At 42.2% G+C, this 27,777-nt stretch overlaps 5 protein-coding genes across 6 annotated transcripts; 2 read left to right on the forward strand and 3 right to left on the reverse strand.

The window, feature by feature from the left end:
• Positions 1–616: 616 nt before the first annotated feature.
• On the reverse strand, positions 617–1,568 carry ccl20a.3 (chemokine (C-C motif) ligand 20a, duplicate 3). The gene is made up of 4 exons (XM_070845513.1): positions 1,453–1,568; positions 1,196–1,304; positions 1,012–1,086; positions 617–888 (listed from the first exon to the last, which is right to left on the reverse strand). The coding sequence occupies exons 1-4, from the start codon at positions 1,526–1,528 to the stop codon at positions 843–845; spliced, it is 306 nt and encodes a 101-aa protein (XP_070701614.1). The 5' UTR covers positions 1,529–1,568; the 3' UTR covers positions 617–842.
• A 4,264-nt stretch (positions 1,569–5,832) lies between these two features.
• On the forward strand, positions 5,833–12,910 carry capn10 (calpain 10). The gene is made up of 13 exons (XM_070844884.1): positions 5,833–6,068; positions 6,495–6,737; positions 7,085–7,216; positions 7,299–7,495; positions 7,654–7,883; positions 7,967–8,108; positions 8,247–8,413; positions 8,503–8,759; positions 8,838–9,040; positions 9,652–9,898; positions 10,800–10,993; positions 11,118–11,163; positions 11,856–12,910. The coding sequence occupies exons 2-13, from the start codon at positions 6,606–6,608 to the stop codon at positions 11,883–11,885; spliced, it is 1,977 nt and encodes a 658-aa protein (XP_070700985.1). The 5' UTR covers positions 5,833–6,068; positions 6,495–6,605; the 3' UTR covers positions 11,886–12,910.
• A 192-nt stretch (positions 12,911–13,102) lies between these two features.
• Positions 13,103–16,963, forward strand: eif4e2 (eukaryotic translation initiation factor 4E family member 2). Of its 2 annotated transcripts, none has more exons than XM_070845574.1 (8): positions 13,103–13,189; positions 14,070–14,181; positions 14,263–14,397; positions 14,534–14,638; positions 14,731–14,883; positions 14,978–15,118; positions 15,667–15,742; positions 15,837–16,963. In XM_070845574.1, the coding sequence occupies exons 1-7, from the start codon at positions 13,170–13,172 to the stop codon at positions 15,700–15,702; spliced, it is 702 nt and encodes a 233-aa protein (XP_070701675.1). In that variant the 5' UTR covers positions 13,103–13,169; the 3' UTR covers positions 15,703–15,742; positions 15,837–16,963. The 2 variants fall into 2 exon arrangements, with proteins under 2 accessions (XP_070701675.1, XP_070701674.1); XM_070845573.1 differs by having other exon boundaries at positions 14,978–15,114.
• Positions 16,210–20,640, reverse strand: LOC139214666 (phospholipid scramblase family member 5). The gene is made up of 7 exons (XM_070845572.1): positions 20,292–20,640; positions 20,104–20,181; positions 19,793–19,985; positions 18,160–18,271; positions 17,978–18,077; positions 17,328–17,386; positions 16,210–17,134 (listed from the first exon to the last, which is right to left on the reverse strand). Exons 1-7 carry the CDS (start codon positions 20,638–20,640, stop codon positions 17,108–17,110), a joined length of 918 nt encoding a protein of 305 aa, XP_070701673.1. The 3' UTR covers positions 16,210–17,107.
• A 1,543-nt stretch (positions 20,641–22,183) lies between these two features.
• chrng (cholinergic receptor, nicotinic, gamma) lies at positions 22,184–27,777 on the reverse strand. The gene is made up of 12 exons (XM_070844955.1): positions 27,629–27,777; positions 26,591–26,727; positions 26,471–26,515; positions 26,234–26,358; positions 25,517–25,672; positions 24,475–24,572; positions 24,197–24,397; positions 23,771–23,885; positions 23,565–23,679; positions 23,173–23,440; positions 22,956–23,089; positions 22,184–22,881 (listed from the first exon to the last, which is right to left on the reverse strand). Exons 1-12 carry the CDS (start codon positions 27,684–27,686, stop codon positions 22,660–22,662), a joined length of 1,674 nt encoding a protein of 557 aa, XP_070701056.1. The 5' UTR covers positions 27,687–27,777; the 3' UTR covers positions 22,184–22,659.

Consider the following 27,777-nt stretch of genomic DNA (forward strand, 5'->3'; position numbering starts at 1 on the left):
TTGTTAGATGAGACAGTTTCATAATAAGCCCCCCCACACACACACATGTTAAGAATTCAAAAATATCAAACATGGCATGCTGGACTATGGGAAAATGTGAATATGAGTATTGAGTATCATACACAGTAGCTTCAATAATGTGACAAGAAGCTACACAATATATTCTCAAAATATAAGGGAAACTTAAGGGGATAATAAGGGGAGCTTATTCTTCAAGAGCTGATAGTTCTTTAGTGAAAGGACACACTATAGTATTTTTACAAGAGTAAAAGTCCCTGCAAAAGATCATTCCACCTGACCCATAAATCAGAGCATTGTGCTTGTTTACTGCTGATGTCAGCTATGCGTCAACTTTGAAATACTTGTTCTGCCACGTGCCTCAAATAAACCGTTCTCATGACTTTCTCCTGCTGATGTCATGGGTGGACACAAAACTTCCAGAGCTGGAGTTTTTCTCTGTGAGAAGGTAAACAAGGAAGTTAAGATAAAAAGGTGGCACGCTGTTGAGGAAGTGCACACGTGTGGTAATCATTAAGAGACCTGTCACTGGACAACTTATTCGTGTTTTAACAAAACTTTAATGCTTTTATATTACAGCATGTACACGTACATAGAAACATAAACATACATACATACATAAACAAAAATCATACAAATATTATACAACAGTCTTACAACTGAGCTTATCTTGTGTTGTGTAACAACACAAAACTATGTTCACACGGAGATTCACTTAATTATAAAACTGTGAGACGTCACTGGCTCCTGGACAAAGCAGAGATAGAAAACTGTTTGCTGCCGCTGGGCTCCATCACCCCTCTTCAAAAAGCAGAATAACTCCATTACTGCACCCATGAGGTCCTGATGTGAACCATTTGTGCTTTATTCCTGCAGTGAAGATGAATCATGTTATAATTTTTAAGCAATATTCTTGTGAAAATACACTTCACAGCCAGCAGAATTATGCTGCTTCTTAGTTATGCTGCACAATTTCTTTGGGAAAACTCTCACCTCAAGCGGTTGATATACTCCATCACCCAGTTCAAAGCAGGATTGGTGCATGCTTTGCCCTTCTTTGTGTGGAAACTATAGATTAAAAGGAAGCAAATCGAACATTTATAAGTAATAAGTCTCATGTGTTATTTATTTTCTGGTTGAGAAGAAGAGAGATGAACTTCATTTTATTGATACTCACATGATGGCGTTGATGGGACACACCTCTGAGATGGTCTGGACCGAGTACCCCCTGATTGCATAAAATGGTAGTTTGGTGGTCATGTAACTTCGACAACATCCATGATTCACTGTGAAACAAGAGAAAAGGTAATCAGATTGGATAGTAAAGAGAGAGAAACGTATCTTTCTATCACAGCCAGTTGTGCGTGGATGCATGAAACTAGATAACAAATAGAAAACATAAAAATAAAAATAAAAAAGAAACTCAGTGCACACCTGCAGACGTGTTTGTAGTCAGCAGACAAAAGACGAAGAGCGTGAACACCATCACTGTAGCTTTGACTGACATCATGTCTTCCTCTGTGTTGGCAGCAGTGACTGAGCTGTTGTCTCGCCTGTGCTCAGGTGGAGTGAGAGCACAGCACAGCAGCCTTATATATTCCTCAGAGGAACAGGAAACTTCCACCCGGAAAACACGAGATCTGCCCACATCAGCAGTATTACTCCACCACGGAAAGCCCCTCTCACTTTCCCCACTGAAAAAAGAAGGGGAGGAACGGGGGACGATAATTCACGCACACAGTAGCACTGCTGCCCTTCACCTGTGAAGAAGATGAAGTGCTGATTGTTTCTGTGTTGCATTGTCCATTAATAAGCAGATCATATCAAAAACGTGGAAATGCGTTCAAAGGTCAAATTGCAGAGAGAGAAATAAAACCAACCAATCAGTGTTGTCATTTCAGGCTATTTGTCATCAATATTATTGAGATTATGCTATTGTTATATGGTTTGGCACAATAATAACACAGCCATACATAAAACAGACTCAAACAGAACAGAGCAGGAACTCAGTGTATCAGTCAACAGAGGGGTCCTGTGCAACATGGGAAGTTACAAAGGTGTGGCTCCTCTCTTAATGACCCTAACCGTGCACATGATGCCGTTAATGGCAGAAAATATTCAGCGAGCTATTTGACACTTAGAATCAAGTTGAGAAAGAGCGTGGAGAGGCTGAAGTGTCACAGAAGACCTCATTGTGCAATAACTCGATGTGGGCCGCTACAAGTAGGTTGCTTTGAGGTTGTACAGAGGTTCCTTTCTAGGTCAGAGGAACACTTGTAATGTGCTCAAGACCCGCGCATCACAGGAAAAAAGAACATGAGGAGCACTTAAATGGGTCATGTTACAGCTAATGTCGGTCCAATTGTGCATCATCAACTTTCCACTAAAACCACACCACGTTTGAAGTTCAGAACTCTTGACTGATTTCCTGCGAAGTGCATTTCTCATATTAGGTTACAACTTTAAAACTCAGTTTTAATTGATTATTGATCATTGTTTCTTGCTGAAATAGGATCTTAAATCAATGATCACATGTACATTGAAGAGTTATTGGTCGCTGTGCTCCAATCATCCCTCCTGTTCAGACTGGACATGAGTTCACAGTCCTCAGTATCATTCCAATAAAAAGGCTCTTTCGATGTACATTTGAGCGTGAGAGTGTTGCTTTGAAACAGACCCCAAATATGAGATTAAAGGGTGGGTAGGTAGATTAAAGGATTTAATTTAGGACACCAGGTTTCTGTGAGAACATTAAGTGACACCTACGCACAGAGAAAGAGGGTTTAGGGGGTTTAGGTAGACAGTTCAGCTGTGAATAGATATTTCGTTAGACCTTTTCCACAGCCCACTACAGACCAGTGGGAGGAGCAGAGAAAATAAAATACAGAAATGCCCTCATCTATCATGAGAAATAACCAAAACTGTTTAAAAAGTCATTCCTTGAGGATTTGACTGAGAAAACAGGTTTTCAGGGCCTTTACAGTATGGTTAGGAGCATAAAGCTCCCGTGTTGACTCAGACCTTTAAAAAGGACATTTTGACTCATCATAGTAGGTAAAGCACATGTGTTATTAATATTGTTAACAATGGTTCAGTGAGCCAGCATGCACACTGCCAGGACCCTGAAACTGAAGCAGCTAAATGGAATTCAGCCATTGCTGATTTTAACATTTAAACCTGTGACAAAGGGACTTTCTCATAGACTGTATGAAATGATATCTAGAATAAATGTATTGCATTTTAAAGAAAAATTAACTTCAGTATTTTTTCAAAACTGAAAAATTTGTGATTGCATAATTTGCATTTCATTTTAGTGTGTACAAACTTTTACAAGCAATAGTGATGTGAATATTAACCAGGGGTGATGACTGACAAATAATAAAAGCAGTATAAACGACATTTGATTATAAGGACAATAGGTATGATGGAAAACACTGTGCGATTGTAATCACAGACAAACAGGGTCAGCAGGATGTTATGTTGTCAGGCGGTTTGGGCTTTCTGTCAAACTATTGTATCGTATTGTATGTTGTCTAATTCTGTTCTCAAATCTCTCTTGAAATATACACTGATCTCAGTGAGTCTACCTTTATTTACAGTAGTGTAAGAGGTATTCAGATACTGTATTTAAGTAAAAGCTGCCATACCACAACATAAAAATACTCTATTCAAAGTTTAAGTACAAAAAGTATCATCAACATAATGTAGTAAATATGTGTTGTATTATGTTATTGTATAATATATTACTGTATTATAAGTACTGATGAATTAATGTGAAATCAGCTTTTTAATGTTACAGTTGGTGGAGATTTGGCAAATTATGACCACTTTAGATGCAGTTTTGTGGTTTATTTTGTGAAAATATCAAGCAAGTACATAAGTGTCAAATTTAAAGTAACAATTTATTACAGCTTTGAATTCAAAGGAGTAAAAAAGTATTATGAAAGTAAAAGTATTTCCTACTGAAATGTAGTGAAGCACAGGCACAAAATTGTATCATGGATCTGTACTTACTTAAAAACAATACTTGTGTAGATGTACTTAGTTACATTCCCTCACTGCTCATTAAACAAAGGTGAAAAAATAATACCAATCCCTAATAATAATAATAATAATAACAATAATAATAATAATAATACCATAGCATTAGAATGGTATTACTTTTTCTTTCAAGGAATGACCTGTATTTAATGTATTCATCATCAGCCTGTCATACCAGCTTTTTATAATTCATATCAACACTACATCTCTTGCTTCCTGTGTACCAACCAAAGGAGAAAAGGGGATTTTGTTTCTGTGTGTGTGATGTGGGTAAAAGTACGCTGCATGCCACACTTCCCGCTTGACCCAAATATATTACCAGCGAAATGTTTCCTGGGTCTGGTTTGGGACATTACCTTGCCACTCGATTCGGGTATTTAAACTTCACTGCCAGAGACAAACTTCATCACTTCATCCCCTTTGAGAATCCGGATCAGAGAATTGAAGAGAAGCTGTGTGACGATGGCAAAGCTTATTGTGTGTGTCTCCATGATGCTGGCGCTGCTGGTGGCGCTGGGTGAAGGTATGACTTCAGCTCCTATTTACTGCACATGATTACACATTTAACAACGCCCATCTGTATTTTTCTAGATTCTGCTCAGTTTTTACATTGATTTAAAATATTTCAATTGGCCTCTTTTTTTGCTTAAATGTTTGCTAATGTCTCCTCTCTAAGGTCGCACAAACCCTTGCTGCACAGAGTACCAAGAACATCCAGTCCCAGTGAAAATGCTGAACTTCTACAAACTCCAGGACAAAGATTACTGCAACATCAAGGCAGTGATGTAAGAAAACAAACCCACACAGTAACAAACAGAAATGTGCTCTGCCATCACACTGATGTCTTTACTTCTTCTCTTGTCTTCACACAGTTTCAAGACAGTGAGAAACAGAGTTTTTTGTGCCAATCCAGAGCAAAAGTGGGTGAAAATTGCCATGGAGTCTGTGCCACTGTAAGTTAAATTCTCTGTTCAACCAAAACACCAAGCAGGCATCTGTACTGAGTAAGAAATGCAACAATGTCATGTGAATGATTTTAACGTTTTGCTTTTTGTCTTTCTAAACAGGAAATCTTGAGCAGCGTGGAGATCCGAAAATCACTTAAAAAACCCACAAGATTAATTCATCTAATAGTTTTATTTCTAAGTGTATTTCTTTAGAACATTTCTTTAAAGCCAAAGCCAATAAATGTATTTTTGTAATAACTTGCTGTTTCTGTTTCTTTGTTCACATATTTGGATCTGGTGTTTTTATAGAAATGATTACATTCAAATTTCTGTTTTGCCATGCCACAAACTTTTGCTGAAGTAACAAAGGAAGGAAAGAGAGGAAGTGAATGAAGACAGGACTACTAGATGAGATGGGTGTAAAGTAAGGATAGAACTTATTTTTAATTCAAACAAGGTTTTTACAATTCTGGTTAGATCCTGTCCGCGTACAATGACAATAAAGTGAAAGCTGATCTAATGCAAATCCTCAAAATGACCATAAACTTGAATTAACACCTCTTTAAGAGCTCCAAAAATTACCAGACAGTATAACTATCATGAGGACGGGGTTGAATGCAGGCCTGATGTGTACTCTTGGTCACATGTGCCTTATAGTTTAGGCTACTTTCCATCCATACAAACTAATGGTGCTCAGTGAGTGAGGGGGCAGGGTGCAGTTCACGGTGTCGCCGGCAGGTGGCGGAAGCGTCCAAACAGGAAGGATTCACTGTATGAATGAGCTGCTGGACGCACAGGCGGAAGAGACTTTACGTGCTGTCACACTCAGCAAGATGATATGCCTGGGTTATTGATGACTGTAGCGAAGTCGTTGGTGCTTTTGGATGAAAACCTCGCTGATATTGTGGGTTTTGCCTCTGAAAGTATGATAAGATGAAGCGACACGGAGATGCTACATCTCTGCAGGACGAGCTAGCTGAAGCTAACGGTTAGCTTAGCTGCTGCTGTGTTGTTATGGAGGATGAAAGCTGCGAGGAGAAAGATGCTTAAAAGAGGAGAAAGGTAACACACAGAAACATGGAAGAGAGAGACACACGATTATATTTTAGTTTGGAGACGCTATACAGCTTATTATTATTATTATTGTCGTGGGTAACCTCTGAAATATGAAAATGTGCTTATGAAGCATGTTTCCCCTTAAAAGGACACATTCACTTACATTCATGCAAAATGTTTCCATTGTAATATTATGTTTGTGCACATAGAAGGGAAGGTGAACTAATGCAGTATTGTTTGATGTGATTCTGTCATGAATAACTTAACACACCAAATATTCTCAAAATGAAAACGAAGACAAGAGGAGAAAAATACTAGATAGTCACAAATAATGCACATGTGCAGCCAGCATCTGTCTTTTGGTTCCTATGGTCTTTGCACAGAATCACTGACATCTAAAATCTCATGGCTGTGTAATGTTTTGTTTTTTAGGTGTAATATAAGTGTGAAATGTACATGGAGGCATTGAGGATGGTCACAGCTGGCTGAGGTTCACCCCACAGACCCAGCAGGTGTGATCCAGGTTGAAAAGAAGCAGGAGCCATGAAAGCAGAGTGTGGAGGCGAGGCCCTGTTCAAGGACCCGGGTTTTCCCCCTGACGACACGTCCCTGTTCGCTGACACCTCCACACCGATCGCCAGGCTGCGGGGAAAGATAACCTGGCTACGCCCACAGGTTAGACCCAGTGCTAAGGGTAAATGGGAAATGCCGCAGTGATTTCCTACATTGTGTTGTCATGTGAATTTTTTGGCTTGTGACTAATCAACTTGCGTCACCGTGACAGGTTTGTGTCTATCAAAACAAAGTGATAACAGAACAATATTGTGACCTGTCCAACTTTTGGTTTAAGCTGTTGTAACTAACATATTTTGAGATCCTTCTTTGCCCACTTTCAGTTGACCTTTAAGACATTTCTGCATCTCGTTTAGTTCCCTCCCCAAAACCCAGATCCCAGTGCTATTACAAGTCATCTTTAAGTCAGCGTGTCTCACTCTCCCTTTATGTTTATTTCACACCTGCAGGAGATCTGCCAGTCGCCAGCTCTCTTCCCTGACAACATCAACCTGGGTCATGCAAAACAAGGCTTATTAGGAGACTGCTGGTTTCTCTGTGCCTGCACCTTTTTGCTCAAGAACAAACATCTACTGAACAAGGTAGAACTGTGTTATCATTTAGATTTTAATACATTTTTATGATCTGCTTTGAGGAGAATCGTGAGTCTGTGACTCTCTGCAGGTGTTGCCTCCAGACCAGCCTCAGTGGGGTGACAGCAGGTACAGGGGCTCCTTCCGGTTTCGTTTTTGGCAGCAGGGACACTGGACAGAGGTGACCATCGACGACCTCCTGCCCTGCATCAATTCATCTCTCTGCTTCTCACGCTGCCACTCCCCCACTGCCTTTTGGGTAGCCCTGTTGGAGAAGGCTTATGCCAAGTGCGTAACCTGTGGAATTTCCTTGTCTTATCTCCCGGTCTAACCTACAATGAACTTAGATGTCTTGACAGATTTTTTTGGTTGTACTATTGGACATTTCTGTTAATCTGGTAATGCTTTCCCAGCAGCATGTAAAGTGTCCCTTCCATCCTCTTCAGGCTTCATGGCGCATATGAGCGACTGTGGGCAGGGCAGGTGTCCGAGGCCCTGGTGGATTTGACCGGGGGCCTGGCGGAGCGATGGAGCTTGGGTGACATTGGGTCAGAGGAGGAGCAGAGACCAGAACAGGACAGTGACCTGGTCAGGAGGAGAAGGGTGGACCTGAACCTTCTGCATCCAATGAAAGACGAGTGTGCAATCAGCTGTGCCACTCATAGCAGCCCCGGAGGTCAGAAAAAAGGAGTTTTCTTGCATTTCTAAGTGATTATGATTGTGTATCCCATCACCTGACGACCTCAATGGCTATTCTAGGTGCCAGTGAGCTGGGTCAGTACCATGCACTGACTGTCATGGAGTGGTTGAATGTGAAGACTGTGTCAGGGAGCGAAGCACTGCTGCTCAGGATTAGAAACCCCTGGGGAAGATGCTGCTGGGGAGGGGCCTGGATAGGGAGGTAGGCATGTGTGTGTCACAGTTAATATTTGTTTGTTGTAGATGTGTGTAACCTGAGTTTTTTTTTTTAATGGAAATGCTGACCCTCCTGTCTTGTGGACTGTGTAACAGTCATCACATTAAGTCTCTTTCTCTTCAGTGGTGCCGGTTGGAGTTCTGTCGACCCTGTTTCTGCTTTGGACCTACAAGCCAGGGTGTCTGAGGGCGAGTTCTGGTTGGATGAGACTGAATTCCTGTCACAGTTTGATGATGTCACAGTGGGCTACCCCATCAGTGTTGACGGGCACCTGAAGAGCGTCTACTCTGGTATTTCTCTTATTTCGATAAAGAATGCTTTAAACTGACTGTGACCTCCCAGCACCCTCTTTAACCCAGAAATCTTTCCTCTCCGACAGGAAATCTGCTGACACACAGCCATCAGCTGGCTGGCCGGTGGATGAAAGGGCACTCCGCGGGTGGCAGTCGAAACAGCAGCAGCTACAGTAGCAATCCTAAGTTTTGGCTCAAAGTGTGTGAGAGAGGGGAAGTGGTGATTTCCCTGCTACAGCATAGAAAATGGAGAAAGACAGAGAAATACGCACAAACGCCACTTGAGGATAGCAAGAACACAACGCACCAGCACTACCAAGCTATCGCTCTACACATGTGGAAGGTTTGTGCCATCGCATATAGGAAACAAAATGTTCATGTTTATGTCTTTGCATCACGCTACTCATTTTTCTCTCATCAGGTGGAGAAGAAGCGTTTTAATCTGAGCCGGATGTTGAACAAACCTCCTTATGCTTCTACTCACTGCCACGCCTACGAGAGAGAGGTGGTCCTCCACGAACAGCTGGAGTCTGGATACTACCTGCTGATCCCCAGCACCTACCAGCCGGGAGCTGAGGCCCGCCTCCTCATCAGGGTCTTCTCTTCCTCTTCCACATCCCTCAGGTAAGGACCAGTTAATGGGAGGAGAGAGTCAACAGACTCATCTTATGTATGTGAAAATGCCGTACATGCAGGTGATGTTTCTGTTTCACAATAATGGAAAAAGAAAAAGCTACTTTGTGTGCAAAAAAGGTCGATTTATACCATAAATAGATAAAATATATTACTATTACTATTTGATGTCAAAATCAACACAATGTACCTAACTAATTGCATCAGTTATTTTGCCCATCAAGCAACATATTCTTTTTCTCTTTGAGAGCCCTTAAACATGTCAAAAGGTGGACTGTGCTGTTTAATGCTATTTTCTATAAAATCATTTACGTTTTATTAATTTTCTTCTGATTTATGAATGTGTGTCCTTAACTTTCCATTATTTCCCATAAAAGTGGATGACATGAGATAATAGTGACATCTGCTGGTCATCTAGAAAAACATAATAAATGAATAATTCTTCTTGTACACTGCACACACTTTCAGCTGCTACGCCTTACATTTCTTTCACAAAAGATGGATATTCTTTCTTCCTCATTTAGCCATGTCAACTTCTGTAATTATAAATATTGCTTCCGACTGAAGTATTCATGACATAACAATGATAACTTCCTCCTCAGTGCCCTGAAAAGCCCAGCACCTTCACTGCCATTAACAACAGATGGAGAGTGGGAGACCAGTTACTTCCAGGGCTCGTGGGTGGAGGAAAGGACGGCCGGAGGAAGCAGGAACTTCCCGTCTCACTGGCAGAACCCCTGCTTCCCTTTTACAGTGTGTGATGAGTCAGCAGGGGTTAATGTCAGGATCACCCTGCACCAGAGCTGCCCTGATACTGATCTGCACCCTATTGGCTTCCACATTTACAAGGTCAGTCACACATTATGGGAGAACATCGGCTGTGTCATGTAGAGTTACGGGCTATTTACCTGTGCATGCATTCCCCTCAGCTGTTTGCAATACACTCAGTAAAGTGTGTAATTACATGTGTGAAATGTCACTCCTGTCCCATTTTGTCAGTTTTAACACTAACTTTAATGTGCTTGGGCTAGTTTTAAACTTCTTCAGACATATGTATGTATATGTGTATGTGTGTGTGTACATATATATATGTATGTATGTATGTGTGTATATATATATGTGTGTGTGTGTGTGTGTATGTATGTATGTATATATGTATATATGTATGTATGTATATGTAAGTGTGTGTGTGTGTGTGTGTATGTATATATATATATATATATATTTATATATATGTGTGTGTGTGTGTGTGTGTACATATATATATGACAGACAAGTAGGACAAACACATTTTACAGAGATGCAGGGTTACAGAGACACTTAAGTTACAGAGGTCACACAATAGAGACACAAGCTTTGATGCTTTTAATACTGCACAGCTAAAAATAGCCTCTTCTAAGCGGAGCGCATTCACATGTTTGTTTGATTTGTTTATATGGGAGTGTGTGTTGAAGCATCAATACAAAAGTGCTGGGGTTAGCGCAGCAGCTAACTTTAAAAACCAGTCCCTGTCTCAACATGCTGAAAAACAGATAAAAAGAAGAGAAATAGATTTGTCTTAAACTTTGATAATGGTACTAACAAAGAATTGTAAAATATGATGAGCAGTTTATAGACTATCTCTAAAACTGCCTGCTCATCCATGAGTACAGATCTTAAATTAAAGGAAATCGTCGGTCCAAAGAAAAATATTCCTAAGATGCTATATATACTACTAATAACTATGATTTGATCTTCATTGTATATCCAGCTCCCAGAGGGGGAATCTGAGCAGACATTACCCAGAGACGAGGATCCTGTGGCCAGTTGTGTCCCTCACTGCTACATCCAGGACGTCAGTCTGGCCTGCCGTCTGTCTCCTGGAGCTTACACCGTAGTGCCGTCCACTTATCAGCCCGACTGCTCGGCAGACTTCACCATCAGCCTGGCTCGCAGAATACACAGGTCGGCTCTGTTGCTTTGCCCCAATCTTGTAATGAGGGTGTGATTACGCTGCTAATAGCAGTAGCTTCAGCTATCAGTATTATTGTGTCGTTGTCAGAGATAATAATGGATGTGTCTCTTTCAGAAAAGTGGTGAAGAGCCAGGAGAGGCTGGGAAGAGCTATTCAGGAGGTCAGTTCATTGGAGTAACTTAGTATTACGCAGTGCTAAATGTCACCTCTAACCAAGCTTATTGAAAATAAAAGTTCACAACCAAATGAGGCATTAACATCAAAATCATGTCACTGTCACAAAAACTGGGGAAATATTTAAAACTAATGATACAGTTTAAAAACTACAAAAAAGTGTAAAAGCACTGTTGATCTACAGAAAATAAATTGCCAATAATTAAAAAAAACTGTTTAAATCATTGATCAAGCAGAAATGCTGACCATTTGCTGGTTTCAACTTCTCAACTTTGCGCACTTGCTTCTATTTTAAATCAATGTAACATGACTTTGGGCTTCGCTCAGAAGAAACAACAGATGTGACTTTGGTCTGTGAAGAAATGTAATGGGCATTTATCACTATTTTCTGACATCTCGAGGTGTATTGCATCAATCAAAAACACAATCTACAGTGAAAATAGTTATTATTTGCAGCTCCAGTGTTATTTTCCATTGTGGTCAAGAAACCTTCTTGACATAACTTTTCTAGCAGCAACACTCCTCAAACACTGTTTCACCTCCAACAAAGCTCAAAAAAGTGAAAAAGATTTGCTCATGCCTACCTTAAACCCATATATTTAAGTCTGTGATTGTGGTCAGAAGATGGCACGGCTGAATAATCACTCTGTCTTGCTTTTGTGTCTTTCTGGGCGGCAGATCTCTCACATCTCTGTGATGCAGAGCTAGTTCTCTGGGACTGTTGCTGCTCCACTGATGTCGGCTCACCTCCCTGTGCCTCTTGGCCCACGATGAAAGAGACGGTTCTCCCATCCTCTCTCACCATGGAGTGTGTGTGTGTGTGTGTGTGTGTGTGTATGTATGTATGTGTGCTACTGGTGGCTGAGAAGGCCGGCGGGCACATTCAGTGGGAATGTGTGCGTCGGGAATCCCAGAAACCCCTTTATCCTGAGCCGCTGAGGCTCAGGCCTGATGGGCAGCCACACACTCATTGGCGATTAGGACATCAGAGGTTGTCGGTGGGCTGGGCTGCTAATGAAGTATGACGGGACTGGCTGGTGTAAACAAACAGCCGCCATTGAAGAGGGCCGCCGCTGCCCTTGCTCATTCACTCATTGGTGCGCCTGCCGGCCCGGAACAAAGGGCCCTCTCATGAAGGTCCCCACAGAGGCACAGGGGGCAAGGGGATGGTCTCCAACAGCAGAGCCAACCAAACCACACCACACCATACCGTGCCATACCATGCCAAAGCTGTCCTCCCATCCCTCACCCCCTAGACACTCTGCTCTTTACCAAGCTGTCTTTATTAGTCTCCAGACACAGGGTTTTCTCAGTCCCTCGCCCCTTAACGTGCTCACCATCCTGACTAATGCTAAAGTCAGCCTGGACCTAAAGAAGTCCACTTAGTTCCTGTCTCCATCCTCACCCCCCCTCCGCTCCCAGACTCAGTCCCCAGCTCTGCTCGGACCTCAGCAGACCCACGGTTTGAAGTTGCCGCGAGAACAGATGACAAGCGGACGGACGGAAGGGATGAAACGAGGGACCCAGCACATCAGAGGATGCTGGTTCACATGAAGAAGGTGCCAGACCTTTTTGTGTTGAGGCTGGGCTGCGTATGTGTGGCTGCCAGTCAGAGTCACAGAGTTTCTGATTATTAACTTTTACAAAGCTGATGACAGTGATAGTGTGCCGTTTGTACATTATGTTTGGAGGTCAGCTGAATGAGATGTGATGAATAAAATGTTGAAGCATCACTTGCTGCTGATGTGTCTCATATGTTGATGTGATTCTTGCTTTATATGTACCTTATCTTGCACCATGCGTGTTTCCAGTCAGAGTAAATGAATGAATTTGGTCAAACACATGAAGACAGCCGTGTGTCACCCCTGATGTCTCCACGCTCATCAACACGACCAACACGCGGCGTGCGCGTACACGTGCTTTGCGCGCCGCCGTTCCTGCGGAATTCAGGAGGCAGTGGTCGGACTCCGAGAGGCTCCCACCTAGAAAATAATGAACAACAAATTTGACGCGTAAGTAATCAAACTTTTCTGTGGAAAATGTGCCGGACAGTGGGCTCCCCGTCGTGTCTGCAGACCCACGGGGGAGCGTAGCGTTAATGGAAGGCGCTGCGTGTAAAAAGAGAGGTGTGTCAGCTTTATTGCGTGGTCCTGCGTGCTCCCTGTGCACTTATAAACCCACTGGAGAGAGAGGACTCCACACGCAGGTGCATTTAACACGAGGGGAAGCAACACCAGGTATTAAATGGTATTCTATAATGGGGAATGTGCTGTGTTGCTAGCGTTAGCTTAGCCTGGCGGAAGGCGGACAGGCCATAAATCCTCGGAGTGGTAGTTGTTGGGAGGCGGGGGAAGGTGCGCGCAGTCTCGGCTCCTGTTATGCTTCCATGCCCCTGAAGTACGGGCAGATAGCTAAAAGTGTGCTGTAGGCTACTTATGGTCAGTGTTGTTTACATGGAGGTGTGTATGTGTGCATCATAAACAATGTGCATCTTCAACTGCAGGCTATTAGTTGCACCTACGTTAGCTAAAACAAATGCAGAATAATGTTGCTGCAGCAGCTCTGCAACAAACACCATGTTCACACAGGTCATAATGTTGTATTTGTGTTGAAAGTGTCTTTGATATTTTGTCAATACAACTATAACACATTACTGTTCAGCACCACAAACGACAGCCTCCAAAATGGTCATAAAGCTGACTCAACATCTCTCTCAAACTTTAAATCTCTCACGTAGATAGAAACTGTTGCAGGGCTGATTTATTACATTGCTTTACCTTTAGCTACTTCTACCTAATTAACTGTCAACAGGTTTGTAAGTAACCATTAACGTAAATGTATTCGATGCCTGACACAAACATTTTTGTCTCTGCCTGTGTCCATCAAACCTAGTCTGAAAGATGATGACAGTGGAGACCACGACCAGGACCAAGGCTCACCGAAAGACGGTGAGAAGGAAAAAACTGAGGATGAGGACAAGGAACAGAACACCACCAGGAAAAAGGTGAGCCCAGTAAGGAATGACTCATGTGTTTGCAGCTTCAAAGTTAATTGAAGGGATAAGTCACTGTCTTGTTTTCTGCAGATGGTGGTGCCGGGGGCAGGAGAGCACCCTCTTCAGTACAACTACACCTTCTGGTACTCCAGACGCACCCCAGGGAGACCTGCCAGCACTCAGAGCTACGAACAGAACATTAAGCAGATTGGCAGCTTCGCCTCGGTATGTCGATCCTCATTACCCCTTTAGAGAGGGCATGCGGTAGGTGGGGATGGGACACTCCAAATCTATGATTGCAAGCAGATGCTGACTCATTTGCCCTAAGTTGTTGATAGAAACATTACTTGTTCTTTCTAAGGTGGAGCAGTTCTGGCGTTTCTATAGTCACATGATCCGGCCAGGCGACCTGACAGGCCATAGTGACTTCCACCTCTTCAAGGAGGGTATTAAACCCATGTGGGAGGTAGGTACCCATTTGTGGACATTTTGTACGCTAAAGTCTGCATTTTATAATACATGACACAAAAGGCTATTCTGAAATCCTGTTGTGTTTAGGATGATGCCAATAAGATGGGTGGGAAGTGGATCATCCGTCTGAGGAAAGGCCTGGCGTCTCGATGCTGGGAGAACCTGATCCTGGCCATGCTCGGGGAGCAGTTCATGGTGGGAGAGGAGATCTGCGGGGCTGTGGTGTCAGTACGCTTCCAGGTAAACCCACAGACAGACCCACGTCTGGTCTGTTTTGTCACGCTCTGCCTACTTCGGTATACTCAGACATGCTGTCTCTGCTTCTCTTCTCCAGGAGGACATCATCTCCATCTGGAACAAGACAGCCAGTGACCAGGCGACCACTGCCCGCATCAGAGACACCCTGCGCAGAGTCCTCAACCTGCCTCCCAACACCATCATGGAGTACAAGACACACACAGACAGCATTAAGTATGTATGTCTCTTCGTTTATTTTTTTCTCAACCCCCACTCTCCACATACACATAAATGTATGCATGTGCACAGACTTAACATTTCTTCATCCAAGAGGCAACACTGGACTCTTAAACAGCTGTAATAAGCAGAATTATATGAAATGGTGCTAATGTTTACTTTAACTGATCAGTATTGGTTATGATACTTTATTTATTTATTATTTAGTATAAATTTCAAACATTAGCTGGTTCCACTTTCTCAGATGTGACGATTTGCAGCTTCTCTCTGTTTTGATATAATTCAAAATTGAATATCTTTGAGATTTGGACTATTAGTTGGAAAACAACATAAATTTCAAGATGTCACCCTATGATAATTTCTCTATTTTCTGGTGTGTATGTTATGAATGACAAGTAAAAGTAAAGTATGCGATTTCATCACTTTTTGTGTGCTTTTGCTGTAAATTGATCCATCTGTGATTTTGGAGCCAAAAAGGCATAAAAAACAGTAAACATTTAATTTATGTCACTACGAACGGTAAAGTACTGCATCTTCCTATGTTTGCAGAGCATGGGAAGACTTCCATGGTCTGGTGAATGCTAGCGGTGGACGTTAGCCCCTCACACAGAGAACCTCTGCAAGAGTAAGAACTGTCGCTCAATTAAGCAGGAGTGAAACAAATAGTTTTTCTCTGATGTGCTTTGTCTCATGCTAGTGTTGTTTGTCTCTGCTTGTAGTGCTCAGGTGTGTGTATATGTGATGTGCTGGGGGATGACGAGTCCAGGGAAGGATACCTCTATGTGGATTGGCGCTGTGTAATATGAGGCACAGAGGCAACAAGACCATTCCTTCTTCGTGTCAAATTGGACGTGAACAGAAAAGCCTGTTGACAGAACACTGAACCAAGCCGAAGAGAGAAATACGCGTTATTTTTAATCAACCAGAGAAGAATGAAGCCTCCAATTTGAAAAAAAATCTTTTTTTACTTTTAATGCAAGTTATATCATCTGTTAACTTGCCACCAGAGGGAGGCCATGTGACCGCTGTTTGCTGATCTGGTCATTAGCTGTTAACAAAGTGTACTTGACAAAATACAACAAAACCAATCTGTTATCATATTAGATCAGATTTTATTGCTTAACATAACATCACAAATCTTGCTGTCAAACTAAGGTTGTGTAAATTTGTCTTATTGGGACTCAAACAGGGTCGCAGGTAGATGTTATTTTATTACAGTGCTGTATTTTAACTACAATTCCTCTGGTCATTTCGAACTAGAATGATTACTATTATTGTGTATGATATATTTGTAAATACAGTCCACTTCAAAGATCACAAAGATCAGCGATGAATCTCCATCTTTGACCTGGAAGTTGGATCCCAAAGGATGAGGACCATCCTGTGCCGGGCAGAAGGTTGTATAAACGGCATCTTAAGAATGGACTGCCAAGCTGCCTAAATCACTGTGCCTGGCCTCGAGCCCAACCCGAACCAGTTTTCCCTTCTGCGTGTTTTGTCTTTACCCCGCCTTTAAAGAATCCAAGGGAGGGGCTCTGCTTTAATGTCCTCAGCAAAGGTGTATGGGAGTGCTCAAACGCTGACCATCACTCCTTTTCCATTTTGTAGTAAAAGAAACTAAACTGGGCCCAGGGTCGGGGTCCTTTACAGTTTTTATCAATTCCTCTGGAGCATTTTTTGGAACCATGTCAAGAGAGAACCTATAGTTTGTTGAAAAACTGTAATGCTGCCCATGTTTGGTTGAGTGATGATGGGTGCAGGTGTGTGTCAGAAGTGAAGAAACACTGTTGGATGTACACCTGATGGATTATAGCAATAAATGTCAAATATGCATCTGCTGCTAGAGCTCGCCCAGCGTCATTTTCTCTTATAGGTAAAGTTGAAACGGAATTGTTTTGAAGTGAGGTTTCTCCGATAGGACATCCTTTACTGATTTACAAATACAAGATTATGACGTTGTTTCTTGCTTGTAATTGTTGCTTTTCATCGATCAGCTCATTTCAAAGAACATGTGATTCTGTAGAGAAAACATTTAAAACATCGATCAGTGGATTATTTTGTTTCATGGACCTTTGTCACAGCAGACATTTTGTCGTGTCATAGTATTTAAGTGTCCCAGTAACCAACGGCAGGTTGCCCGTATGCATGGGAAACCTCCTATGAGAAATGTTACTTCTTGCAAGGGTTGAAATAGAAATGAATATACGCACCAACAAGAATGTGGCTGCCAGCAGCAGCAGTTTAGTGTTGGACTCCATACTCAGTGGCACTAGACGAGTGACAGATTTAGAAATGGTACAATTACAAATTTGAAATGGGAATGCAGAGTAAACAGCAGTGGGTAATTTTTAGATTAAAGATACATGACAGTGGTTCCCTAACTAAGCTTAAGCTGAATAACCATTTTTTCTACACAGATATTTTGATTTAGATAGATGTAACAGTGTTTTAAGTGTTGAATGTTATTAGTAACACGTGTGTTTACCTGCTAAAAGTCTTTTTTTCGCTGTGAAAAATGACAGATTTATTTGTTTGGGAACGTTAAAGAAACAAGAATGTTCGGATGCCTAGCGAGGCGGTCAGGTTTCAGTTGAGCAAGATTTTACAAGAATACAAAACAGGCAAACAGACATGTCAGCTAAGTCCAAAATGTGAACAGGCCTGTCCTCATTTACATTAAAGAAACTACAGAGAAAGACAGTATGTGAAAAGTAACATACAAGTCATCCTCTTAATAATGTCATGTCAAGTCCAATCCCACTTGGCTTTGTTTTGACCCCAAAAAGGGGGGACATGACGAGGAAGTTTGAGAACCACTGCATGACGAAATAGAAATCATATTTTCATATGTGCAACTCACCCTCCAGCCCAAAATATTCATGGTCCATGTTACGTTCGTCATTGAGGCCAGGCCATTTCTTCCATATCGTGCCCATTTTTTCACCAATGTTGGAGACAATCTGGTGTGTGGTTAAAAGCCAAAACTACTGAGTCAAATGAAAAGCACACTGTTCAAGAAACACTGTTCTTAAACGCTCCTACCTGGAAGTGCTGGTTGGAGAAGCAGCGGCATGGACAGCAGGAGCCCTGGATTCTGATGGCAGATGCTCCCTCTGAATCACACACTTCCAGGAGAGGGGTGAACATGCTCCACCTGAAAACACAGCCAACGCTCAACCGAGGGCATTTCCTTACATAATCATGCAATAAGCAAACTGGCAGTTACGCCGGCCAGTACTTCACACACTGGCACAGCACAGTCTTGATGCTTGGGTGATCACATTTTCAGCTGTCATGATTCTGCAGCCCCAAAACCATTGTTTGCTTGGTGTCGGAAGAGTTCAAATTGGGGCATGCTTTACTGGAGCACGACTGAGAGAATATTTATACCATGTAGATCTCTGGTTACCGAGACCTCTGCCAGGTCCGTCTTAATTGGACACAATCTCATCGGGTGTTGCTTCTGAAGAGCTCTAAATTCGACACACAAAGGCACCCCGGCTGACCCTGGAGTCACATTTAGGGCTGGTGGAGATGGAAGTATTTTGGTTTGACTGCAGGAGGCAGGGAGCTGCAATTCCTCCCATTAGCCAACATTCCCATCAGGAAGGATGCCGCATTCCTTCCTTCCCAGCCCAGGGCAGCTCTGTCGGCGTGTCTCCGTGCAGGCAGCTGTTTTGTGTATTAACTCTCCCAGGTTTAGACTACACCCGGCGGGGTGGAACAGTAAAGGCTCTCACTGCTATTTACAGACAGGCCTGGGCATCTACAGTGGCTCAGGGTGTCCAGAGGCTGGGAGTGACATGGAAAAAGGCTCACTTGACAAGTAGTTCAGGCTGAGAATGTGAGGTATTAAGATCGGGTTAAAGGGGCCATTCACCCAAGTGACGAAAACAATAAAATAACGTTTAAAATGTTCACTTCAGTGGCTCAGTGTTCATACATTTTTAAAAAAATAAAAAGTAGTTTGAATGAAAACTTTTTAACCAAAGTCGGATTTCTCAGTTCTGTGAGCATCATAAACAAAATCCATTCACCACCACTGGATCTGATGAGCGTCACAAACCTCAGAGACACATATCCATAAAAGCGTTGGAACAAGCCAGAACCAGATTTCACCCGTTTTAATTTAGATTTTATAAAGCTCATTGAAATTAATTTTCATTACCATGACTTCAAAGCCCTGTGATGAGAGAAATACTCCCATCCTTTACTTAAGTAAAATTGGTTATTAATAGCACAATGTGTGCAAGTAAAATGCCTGCGTGCAAGATTTTAGTTAAGTAAAAGTACCAGCAGCTAAATGTATCAAAAGAATCAAAATGAAAAGTTCCCAGTATGTGTATATTTTAATATATAATATTGTTGGATTATTAACATTTGTGTGTTAATGTGTAAAGAGCTCATTTTCACCACTTTGCTGGGTAGTTTAATCTGTAATAATGTAATAATAATCCACCATATTTGGACTGATCATGTGATTCACATGCAAAATCTGTTACGTAAATATAGAGTTAGAATAAATATAGTGGAGTTCAAAGTGCAATATAGCAGAAGCTTAAATAGCATAAAATAGAATTCTAATATCAAATTGCATTTAAGTACAGTACTTGAATAGATGTACTTAGTTACTTTGGAGGCATTGTTCAAGTGAAACAGATTCAGACGGTCCTACCTCTGGTTTACAGTGCCAATGAGATGTTTTTCAGGTGTGTAGGCCCTCATCTCCATCAGGCAGCAGCCGAGGCAGCAGGCGTCCACCCTGAGGGGCCTTTCAAAATAAAAGACTTGGCGGCCCTGACAGTCAAAGCCCTGCAGGGAACAGGCCCGAGCTGGACCGCAACACTGGAGACACACACAGGAACTCTCTGAATGACAGGAGGGATGAAGAAGAGACTGAGGACACAGTGCAAAACATTTTCTTTTGCTTTGTCTTTATATGAGATGTCTCAGTTAAGACACATGTAGCTGAATAGGGAACAGAACCTTCCACAGCCACAATTAACTGTGACCTGTTGCCTCCTGTGGTGACGCTGTAGATCCTCCTGGGAACACACTGTGGGCCTGCAATGACGAAGCATTATTCCTTTAAAAGAGACAAATGTCTGCACTGCAAGTATCTCCTTTTACACACACAAACACACACATACAGAAAAGTAATGCCTCCTGCTCACCTTGCAGCTCCGGTCTGGCAGTGATATGTATCTGACTGACTGTTTCCAGCACGGACATAAAGTGTGATCCCGCTGCACCTCCAGGACTCTGCTCCTCCACCCCTGGCCTTTTCACTTTCCCTGATGGCTGCATGCAGCCGTTCTCCATCTTCCTCCCAGGAGCCAGACCTGACAGCTGCTCATCTGAGTCCCAGTCTGGAGGCGCTCGGTGAGGTTTGGGTCCAGGTGAGTGAGTGTGGCACTCACATGAAGGTGCACAGCGGTTCTGGAAAGCTCTGAAGATCATCTGGATGTGCTTCTCTCGCTCCAGTTGACCAAAGGGAAGAGGCTGATTGGTCACCGCTGACATGGTGTAAAACTGAAAATATGTGTGGAACAATTACATACCAATGACAAGGAGCCAGAAAAACATGTTTGGATGTAACTATTTAGGTACAAATGGGGCGACACAATTAACCAGGAGGTTTTCAGTTACAGAAAAAGTAGAATAGAATGAACACTTATCATAACCACTTATGCATAGTGAGGGAGAAGATGGTAATGTTCTGGAAAATGATGGGTCGTGTGATGCAAGAATGTCCCGAAAGTATGATATTAAGAGATGAAAAATATGACATTAACTTAATTATTAAGTTAATACTTAATTAAAGTGTGTCTATGTAGAAAAGAATTTAAAAAAAACTTCAAGAAACACCTCGTAATTTCAATCATGACATGATATTTTTTGGGAGCTGCTGGAATAGATGAGTAGTTCCCAGCTTCTTTTATGTGTGACCTTTAATAAAAATTTAATTTAAATTTAATAAAAAGCAATGTCTTCTTGTGACCCTTCCCATCTCAGTTTTTCTCATTTGAACCATATTTAAATCAGTTTTGCCCAGAGTGGTAGACTGCATGGTCTACCACTCAGTAGCAGTTTTGACTGTTCTGTTTGCAAGGTTCACTACTGAAGTACAAAAAACAAGCAAAGATGAGAGAAAAGTTACAAAAAAAAGTATGTCTGTGTAGCAGAATTGAGTTTTGAAAATGGAAAAATATGTTTTTTGACTATAAGGCTTACATGAAGGCTTACATTTAAAAAAAACAACAAAAAAAGTTAACTCTTGAATTTAGAACTTTTCCCTACCACACAAGGGTCCTCACAGCAAGTCAGCAGGTCCAGACAGTACTGTGGCACCAATATAAACATCCTCCCCTTAAAACAAAGTGATTTCATCACAGCAGCCAGCCCTAGCCTCCTTTTTATTCACATCACACACGCTCAGCTTGCACAGTTTGGTCCCACTCTGCAGCTGCATGCAACTCTCTATATTCCCCCATAACAAAGATGATCATAACACCACAATGAAGTCCTATCTCATGATTGTTAGAGCTGAAGAGAACAGTAGGAGCAGCATTTTTAAAAATTTAAGCATAAACACAGAAAATAGCACAAAAGAGCACTAAAAGTCTCTTGCTTACCATCTGTGGTCAACCTGCAGGTTCCTTCCAGACTGATAATTTAACTGTGGGAAGAAAGAGACCTGGCAAACATCCATGAGCTGTCATGGTCAGGAGGGGTGTACCACAAACCTGGTGGTAACCTCAGTGTGTTTGTGTGAATATTCACGTAGTAATGTTTGGCTTTGTGTGTGTGTGTGTGTGTGTGTGTGTGTGTGCGTGTGTGTGTGTGGAGAGCTCATTCCCCCAGACTCTGTTTCCATCTCAACCAGCCGGATCTGCCTTTTGTTGGGTTAGAAAGGCACCACTCAGCCATGTAATTGAAATCCTGCTTCCAGAGGTGGGGGGCAGTGCAGTGGGTCTGTGGTTTTTTGGGTAGCCTGGGGGGTGTCAGTGCCCTTCCGTGCGTGTCGAAAAAGGTGTCAAACACAAGATTACAGCAGTAGAGTTACAGTTTTATTGACAAAAGCATTCACATGGCACGTTTGGCTGTTCACCGCTTGCAGGTGTGCTCAACAGATGTTACATGTAGTAAAGCATGATGCATTTGAATTTAATCAACAGCTGGTGAAAAAGTAAACTTAAAGCAAACACTGAGCTGGTAACAGGAAGAGCAGAGGAAGTTGCTCTCTCTTTTCTTGTACAGCATTTTATGTAAAAACATTCTCATCCTCAATAATCAGTGACAGCTGACATCAGTGTGCATCATCACGGTTTGAGTGCACCATCCACTGTGGGTCCTTCATGGATCAACAAGCATTTTTGCCTTTGTGATAGTCCAGGGACCCACATTACCAAAAGAAAATACACACATCTGTATCTTCTCCATCCTCTCTGTGCCCCAGTCATTAGTGAAAGACCACTGACGGACACTGTCAGATTCCCACTTTGGTTAAAAGGATAAAAGTCTTGAGTTTTTTGCCCTGGATCACTCCAGGAAGCCTGCTGCTACCCCACTCTCAGTTAGATCAGTGAAATTGTTTATTGGGGGAAGATATTTCTTGGGATCCCCGAGGAAAGGCGAGGAGGGAGGCTGGTTGAAATGGCCCATCAGGAAGATCCCAATTGTGCCGATGAAAAACGCCAGCGCCATGACAATAAAGCAGACCCTGTCTATCACCCGGGCGACCAGGAACCACTCTTCGTTCTCCTGTGGTTAAGAAGAACTCGAGATTATCTCTGATGTAGATTAAACCTGTGCACATGTAAAAATGTAGAGCTTACGTTCTGGAAGTTGCTCTGTTGCCTTGCCGTCTCTGCTATGTGTTTGCAGGAGGCCACGCACTGCCTCAGCTCTGGAGAGGCCCTTGCCAGGCTGGCACTGAGCTGCTCGGCTGTGCCCCCCTCCAGCCCATCATCTGTGCACAAAACAGACCAAATAGGCACACGGTTACAAGGGGAAACACACCTCCATGTGCACAAAACCCAATCAAACACTTACGTAGCTTCTCAAATACTGATTTCATCAATCCGTTTCTTTCTTTGAGTCTGGCAAACATGAGTTCAGACCGAGCTGTTTTCATCACATATTCCTCCGCCTTGGTGATGAGGGTCATGGAGCTGCGGCGCCGGCAGGGGACCAGAAACACGCCGTTACTGTCTGTGGCCAGAGTTTTACCAGAGTTTCCAGTTTCTGAGGTGTTGCCATTGTTCGGTGTCCAGGGTCGCATCTGCATCCTCAGCAGCCGAGGCAGAACATTAAGGAGGATCTGAACACAGTCACGCGGTAATCCAGTGAAAAATAGACCCATGTTGAATTCACAGTATGTTTACTCAGTAGTTGCTTAATGGAAATTACATTCAGAAAAGGGTTTGGTCTGGCATCAGTCTCACCTTTCGCACTTTATCTGTCATAATGTGAGTGTTTGGGGTTCTCAGGGAGACATTGAGGACTATCACACAGTTCATCACTACCATGGTGGTCACCGACATCGCAAACATCAAATACCTGCAGGCAGAGGTTCATAAAGCACATCTGTTTCGGCAGTCTTTCCCAGCACCAGTAGATGCACCGAAACTGAAATCTTACATGAACTTACTTTCCAATAAGAGGCACCGCCTTCGAGGTCTCAGGAACCTTCTTAGCGATGAGGAAGAGGAACACAGTCTGGCCCAGGAGAGTGGCAATAGACATGGTGCACTTCTGACCTCCCGCTGCAAAACCAAAACCAATATTCAGAGTATTGAGGTTTTGTGTAGAAAAAAGAAAAGGAAAAGAAAACAGATACTAATGTTTTTTGGTAATCTCGTGGAGTCAGACCTCTGTCCTGTCAACCACATGGAGGTCTAGAGAAAACCTTCATTGTGAGATCCTGGAAATTCACACTAATTTCCAGAAATCACACACCTACAGTTACAGCTACAGTAGTTCTCCTTATAACAACAACTTAATGATTGTTTTCCTTTTTTTGGCTGATGTGACAGTGTGAGAAAGTGTGTGTGAAAGTGTGTGACCTTTGACAGACCTTTGGCAGGTAAGTAGTAGACAAGGAGGCAGAGGGAGGAGAAGAGCACACAGGGAGCGATGATGTTAATGATGTAGAAGAGGGGCTTTCTCTGGATGATGAGGAAGAAGACCACCTCCTGGTACTCCAGCTCATCCTTAGAATACGCAGTGTTGATCACCTTCTTAGCCGGCCTGTGTTTGATGACCCACTCTCCATTTTCTAAGGACAACATCAGAGGCTTTTATTCTCTCATTTTTGAAGAATTCTTCAAAATCTATCATTCAAACGTTGTGTACCTGTAAAAGCCTCTGGGTCAATATCCACCCACTCCAGCGTGTGGTTATCCTCCTCTTTGAGAACCAATTCGATCTCATTGGCGCTGTAAGTCTGGGAGCTGAACCCAAGGGGAAGACATACGGTCTGTCACCACAACAATCACAACCATCTAATTCACCTTTACATGACAGCATGGTGGAAAGGAACCATGAAGGAAGGAGGCATTTTTCCTGGTGCAGAAGAACCAAATCCAGGTATTAGATTTAATGTTTTACCTTTAAAGAGTTTTGCTCTAACGGTGACTTGAATCAACCTTTAAACTCCACTATGCGACTATGCGTTATTTGTGTGGCCTGTAACTGTATAATGTCCTCCTCAGGTTGTTAAAGTCCCCGGACTCACAGACACTATGGTGAGGTCATGACCTCTGTGTTTTCACAGCTAGCTAAAGCCCTTTGAGCAAATGAAGATATTTATCCTAAAATCTGTAGAATTTATAATTCTAGCGACCACTTTAAAACAATACACCTGTACTTTGTTCTGCATTATATACCATTTATTTTATTACCATTATCATTATTACTATGGCATAAGAAGTACTAACACATCTATAGCACTATTTTATTTTACATTGCATTATATTACTTATATCACTATTGAACAATACTAATATAATTCTATAATATAATTATCTAATTTAATAATTAGCACTTTATTATTATTTATTAGAACTCTATTATTACTATATAGTGTATGTATATTACAGAAGCTGCACATTCTCTGTATAGCATTAGATAATTTATTACATTATTATGTTTTACAAGATGCAGAAGTTGCACCATTGGACTTCTTTTGCACAAATATTTGCACAATTCACTTAGGTAACTTCCGTTTATTGACAAGACAATAAATTTGAGAGATACATTAAAGATACATGATGAATCTGAAGTACTTAATATTCTTTGAAGAGTTATAGTACCTAGTGTTTTATATGCACTAGAACTTTACATGTACTGCTTACAGAGCATTCATCAAATCCCAACACACCTCATCTGTACTCACCGGAAGACCATGGTGCAGTTCTGCCAGTCAAAGGGAAAGTAGTTGACAGTGATGGTACAAGCACTGCGGTAGATGGCAGGAGGCAGCCAGTACACACAGCCGTTAGGAGACACCAGAGCATTGCAGTACAATGCTACCTCGAAGTGTCCGTCCACGCTGCGTACAGGTTAGAACAGAGGGAAACATTTTCACTGTCCTATTCAAACTCTCTCTCATACACACATTGTGTCTACATTGTACACATGGGACTGAATGTATACACAGAGCCTCAACAGTAAAGCTACGCATGGTAAAAGTATTTGGTAGAAACACACTCATGTTGCACAAATTCTAATACCATAAAGGGTTGTTGTGCTACAGCTCATATCTCTGAGCTTCTACAGAGTCTGTTTACTTCTGGCTGAATTAATGTCTGATTTAATGTCACATTTACACAACAAACACATAAATACTCACATTTAGCAGTTCTATTATCTTAATCTCTTAAAAGGTGTCTCTAATGGTTAGCTCATTGGGCACCAGCATGTAAATAAGGACTGTTCAGTTAAATGAAATATCATATATTTCAAAAAATCTCCCCATATGTTCACCTAGTAAATAAACAAAGTCAGAGTCACATTTAATGATGTCAAATGTCAAGAAAAAAAGCCAAAAAGCAGAACTCTGCTTGCAGCCATGTGGCGATGCTAGGTGAAGGTGTGAACGGCTTGCTCTCACTTGTTCTCCAGTATGACATCTGGCAGCCAGATGCTCTTGGAGGGAACCCGTAGCTCAGAGGTGATGTTCCCATACAGAGCTGACCTGGGCGGCTGGTCCCATCTGAGCCTGTAGTCACACCATTGCTATAAACAGAAATACTATGGGTGTAACTGTTGATTCGTAACGTTTTTCAAATATGTTTGCAAAGCAGTTAAAAACATCAGAAAAATTCAGATGGGGTGTGTGTAACGTTACCATTTCTATCCAGACGCTCGTTGTGAGGGCCTCCTCCTTTTCATTCTAAGGAGAGATGGCTTAGTAAGCAGGGTTGACTCTCAGGCACTTGTGAAAAACACCAGACTGAACTTCACTCACCAGAGAGATGAGGTTGGTGAGCGTCATCTTGATGTCAACCTTAGTGATGTCACCGCTCTTCTCCATGGGCCGGACGTTCTTGTTATAGCCCTTCATCAAATCCTTGAACAGCTCCCCTTCAAGGTTGACTGCTGATGCTGCACACAAACCGAACACAGCAGGGCGAGAAAACACTGAGACAACACTGACACTACTTTAAAGGGGCACTCCTTCAATTTTACATGTTTAATTCAGTCTCTCCATCATGAGTAGTACCATTCAGTCTGTGAAAACATGTCTCCCGTGTTGCTGCACAGAGTTTTAAAAAACAGCCCTGATGATGTCATATCAGCAGGGTTATCTTGGCACACAATATTGTTAACAAAAAGCCTGCCCTAAAAATGGGACATGTGAGGTTTGAAAGAGGTCAGCACTTAAGTGGCAGGACCGTCTGGGTGAAGATGCCATTCAGTTGCTTTATGGGAAGTGTAGGATCCATTGTTTTTGGAGGTTGACCCATGTTAGGGATTAAAAGAGACTTTGTTGGAACACAAATGCATCAGGGCAGGAACAAAAAAAATCTTCTATGTAATTGAATTTAGTAGAATAACATTAGCTCACGAAGTGCAAACTTGCTGTAAAGAGAGCAAACCTACTAAAACGCATCGCCATCTGAGTTTCTTTTTTCAATAGATTTAGAAAAATCACCAACACCAAGCAAATGTTGCTGCTGTTTGGTTGACGTCTAATGTTACTTTGCATTGAATGTCACAGCAAACATCTCATAGTGGCTCGGGTAAAATGCTCCAAATGGACTGTACAGTAGGACACAGAGTATGAATATGGTCCAGCACTACAGTCTGATTTCGCAACTCTGTATACACAACAAATAAAGTTCTGTAACAATATACATTAACAACAGTAGATCTAAGTAATTTACACTGCATTTCATTCAGCATAAACCTGAAAATCTGACTTCACAAATTCACACCACACCATGCAGATCCCTAGAAATTAGCCAAATACTGTATAATTAGTTAAACTAGCCAGCGTTCCTACCTGTGGCAGAAATCATAATCATGAAGAGTGACAGAGAGAGCGGAGATCCAGAATCCATTAGTGTGTGTGTGTTTGTGCTGCGCTGTCCGAGACAAAGCTATGATCACTAATCTCATGCTCATGGACACTACTTGATGGAGTTCCTGGTA

The sequence above is a fragment of the Pempheris klunzingeri genome, chromosome 15 (genome assembly GCF_042242105.1).
Source record: "Pempheris klunzingeri isolate RE-2024b chromosome 15, fPemKlu1.hap1, whole genome shotgun sequence".
Classification (NCBI taxonomy): domain Eukaryota; kingdom Metazoa; phylum Chordata; class Actinopteri; order Acropomatiformes; family Pempheridae; genus Pempheris; species Pempheris klunzingeri.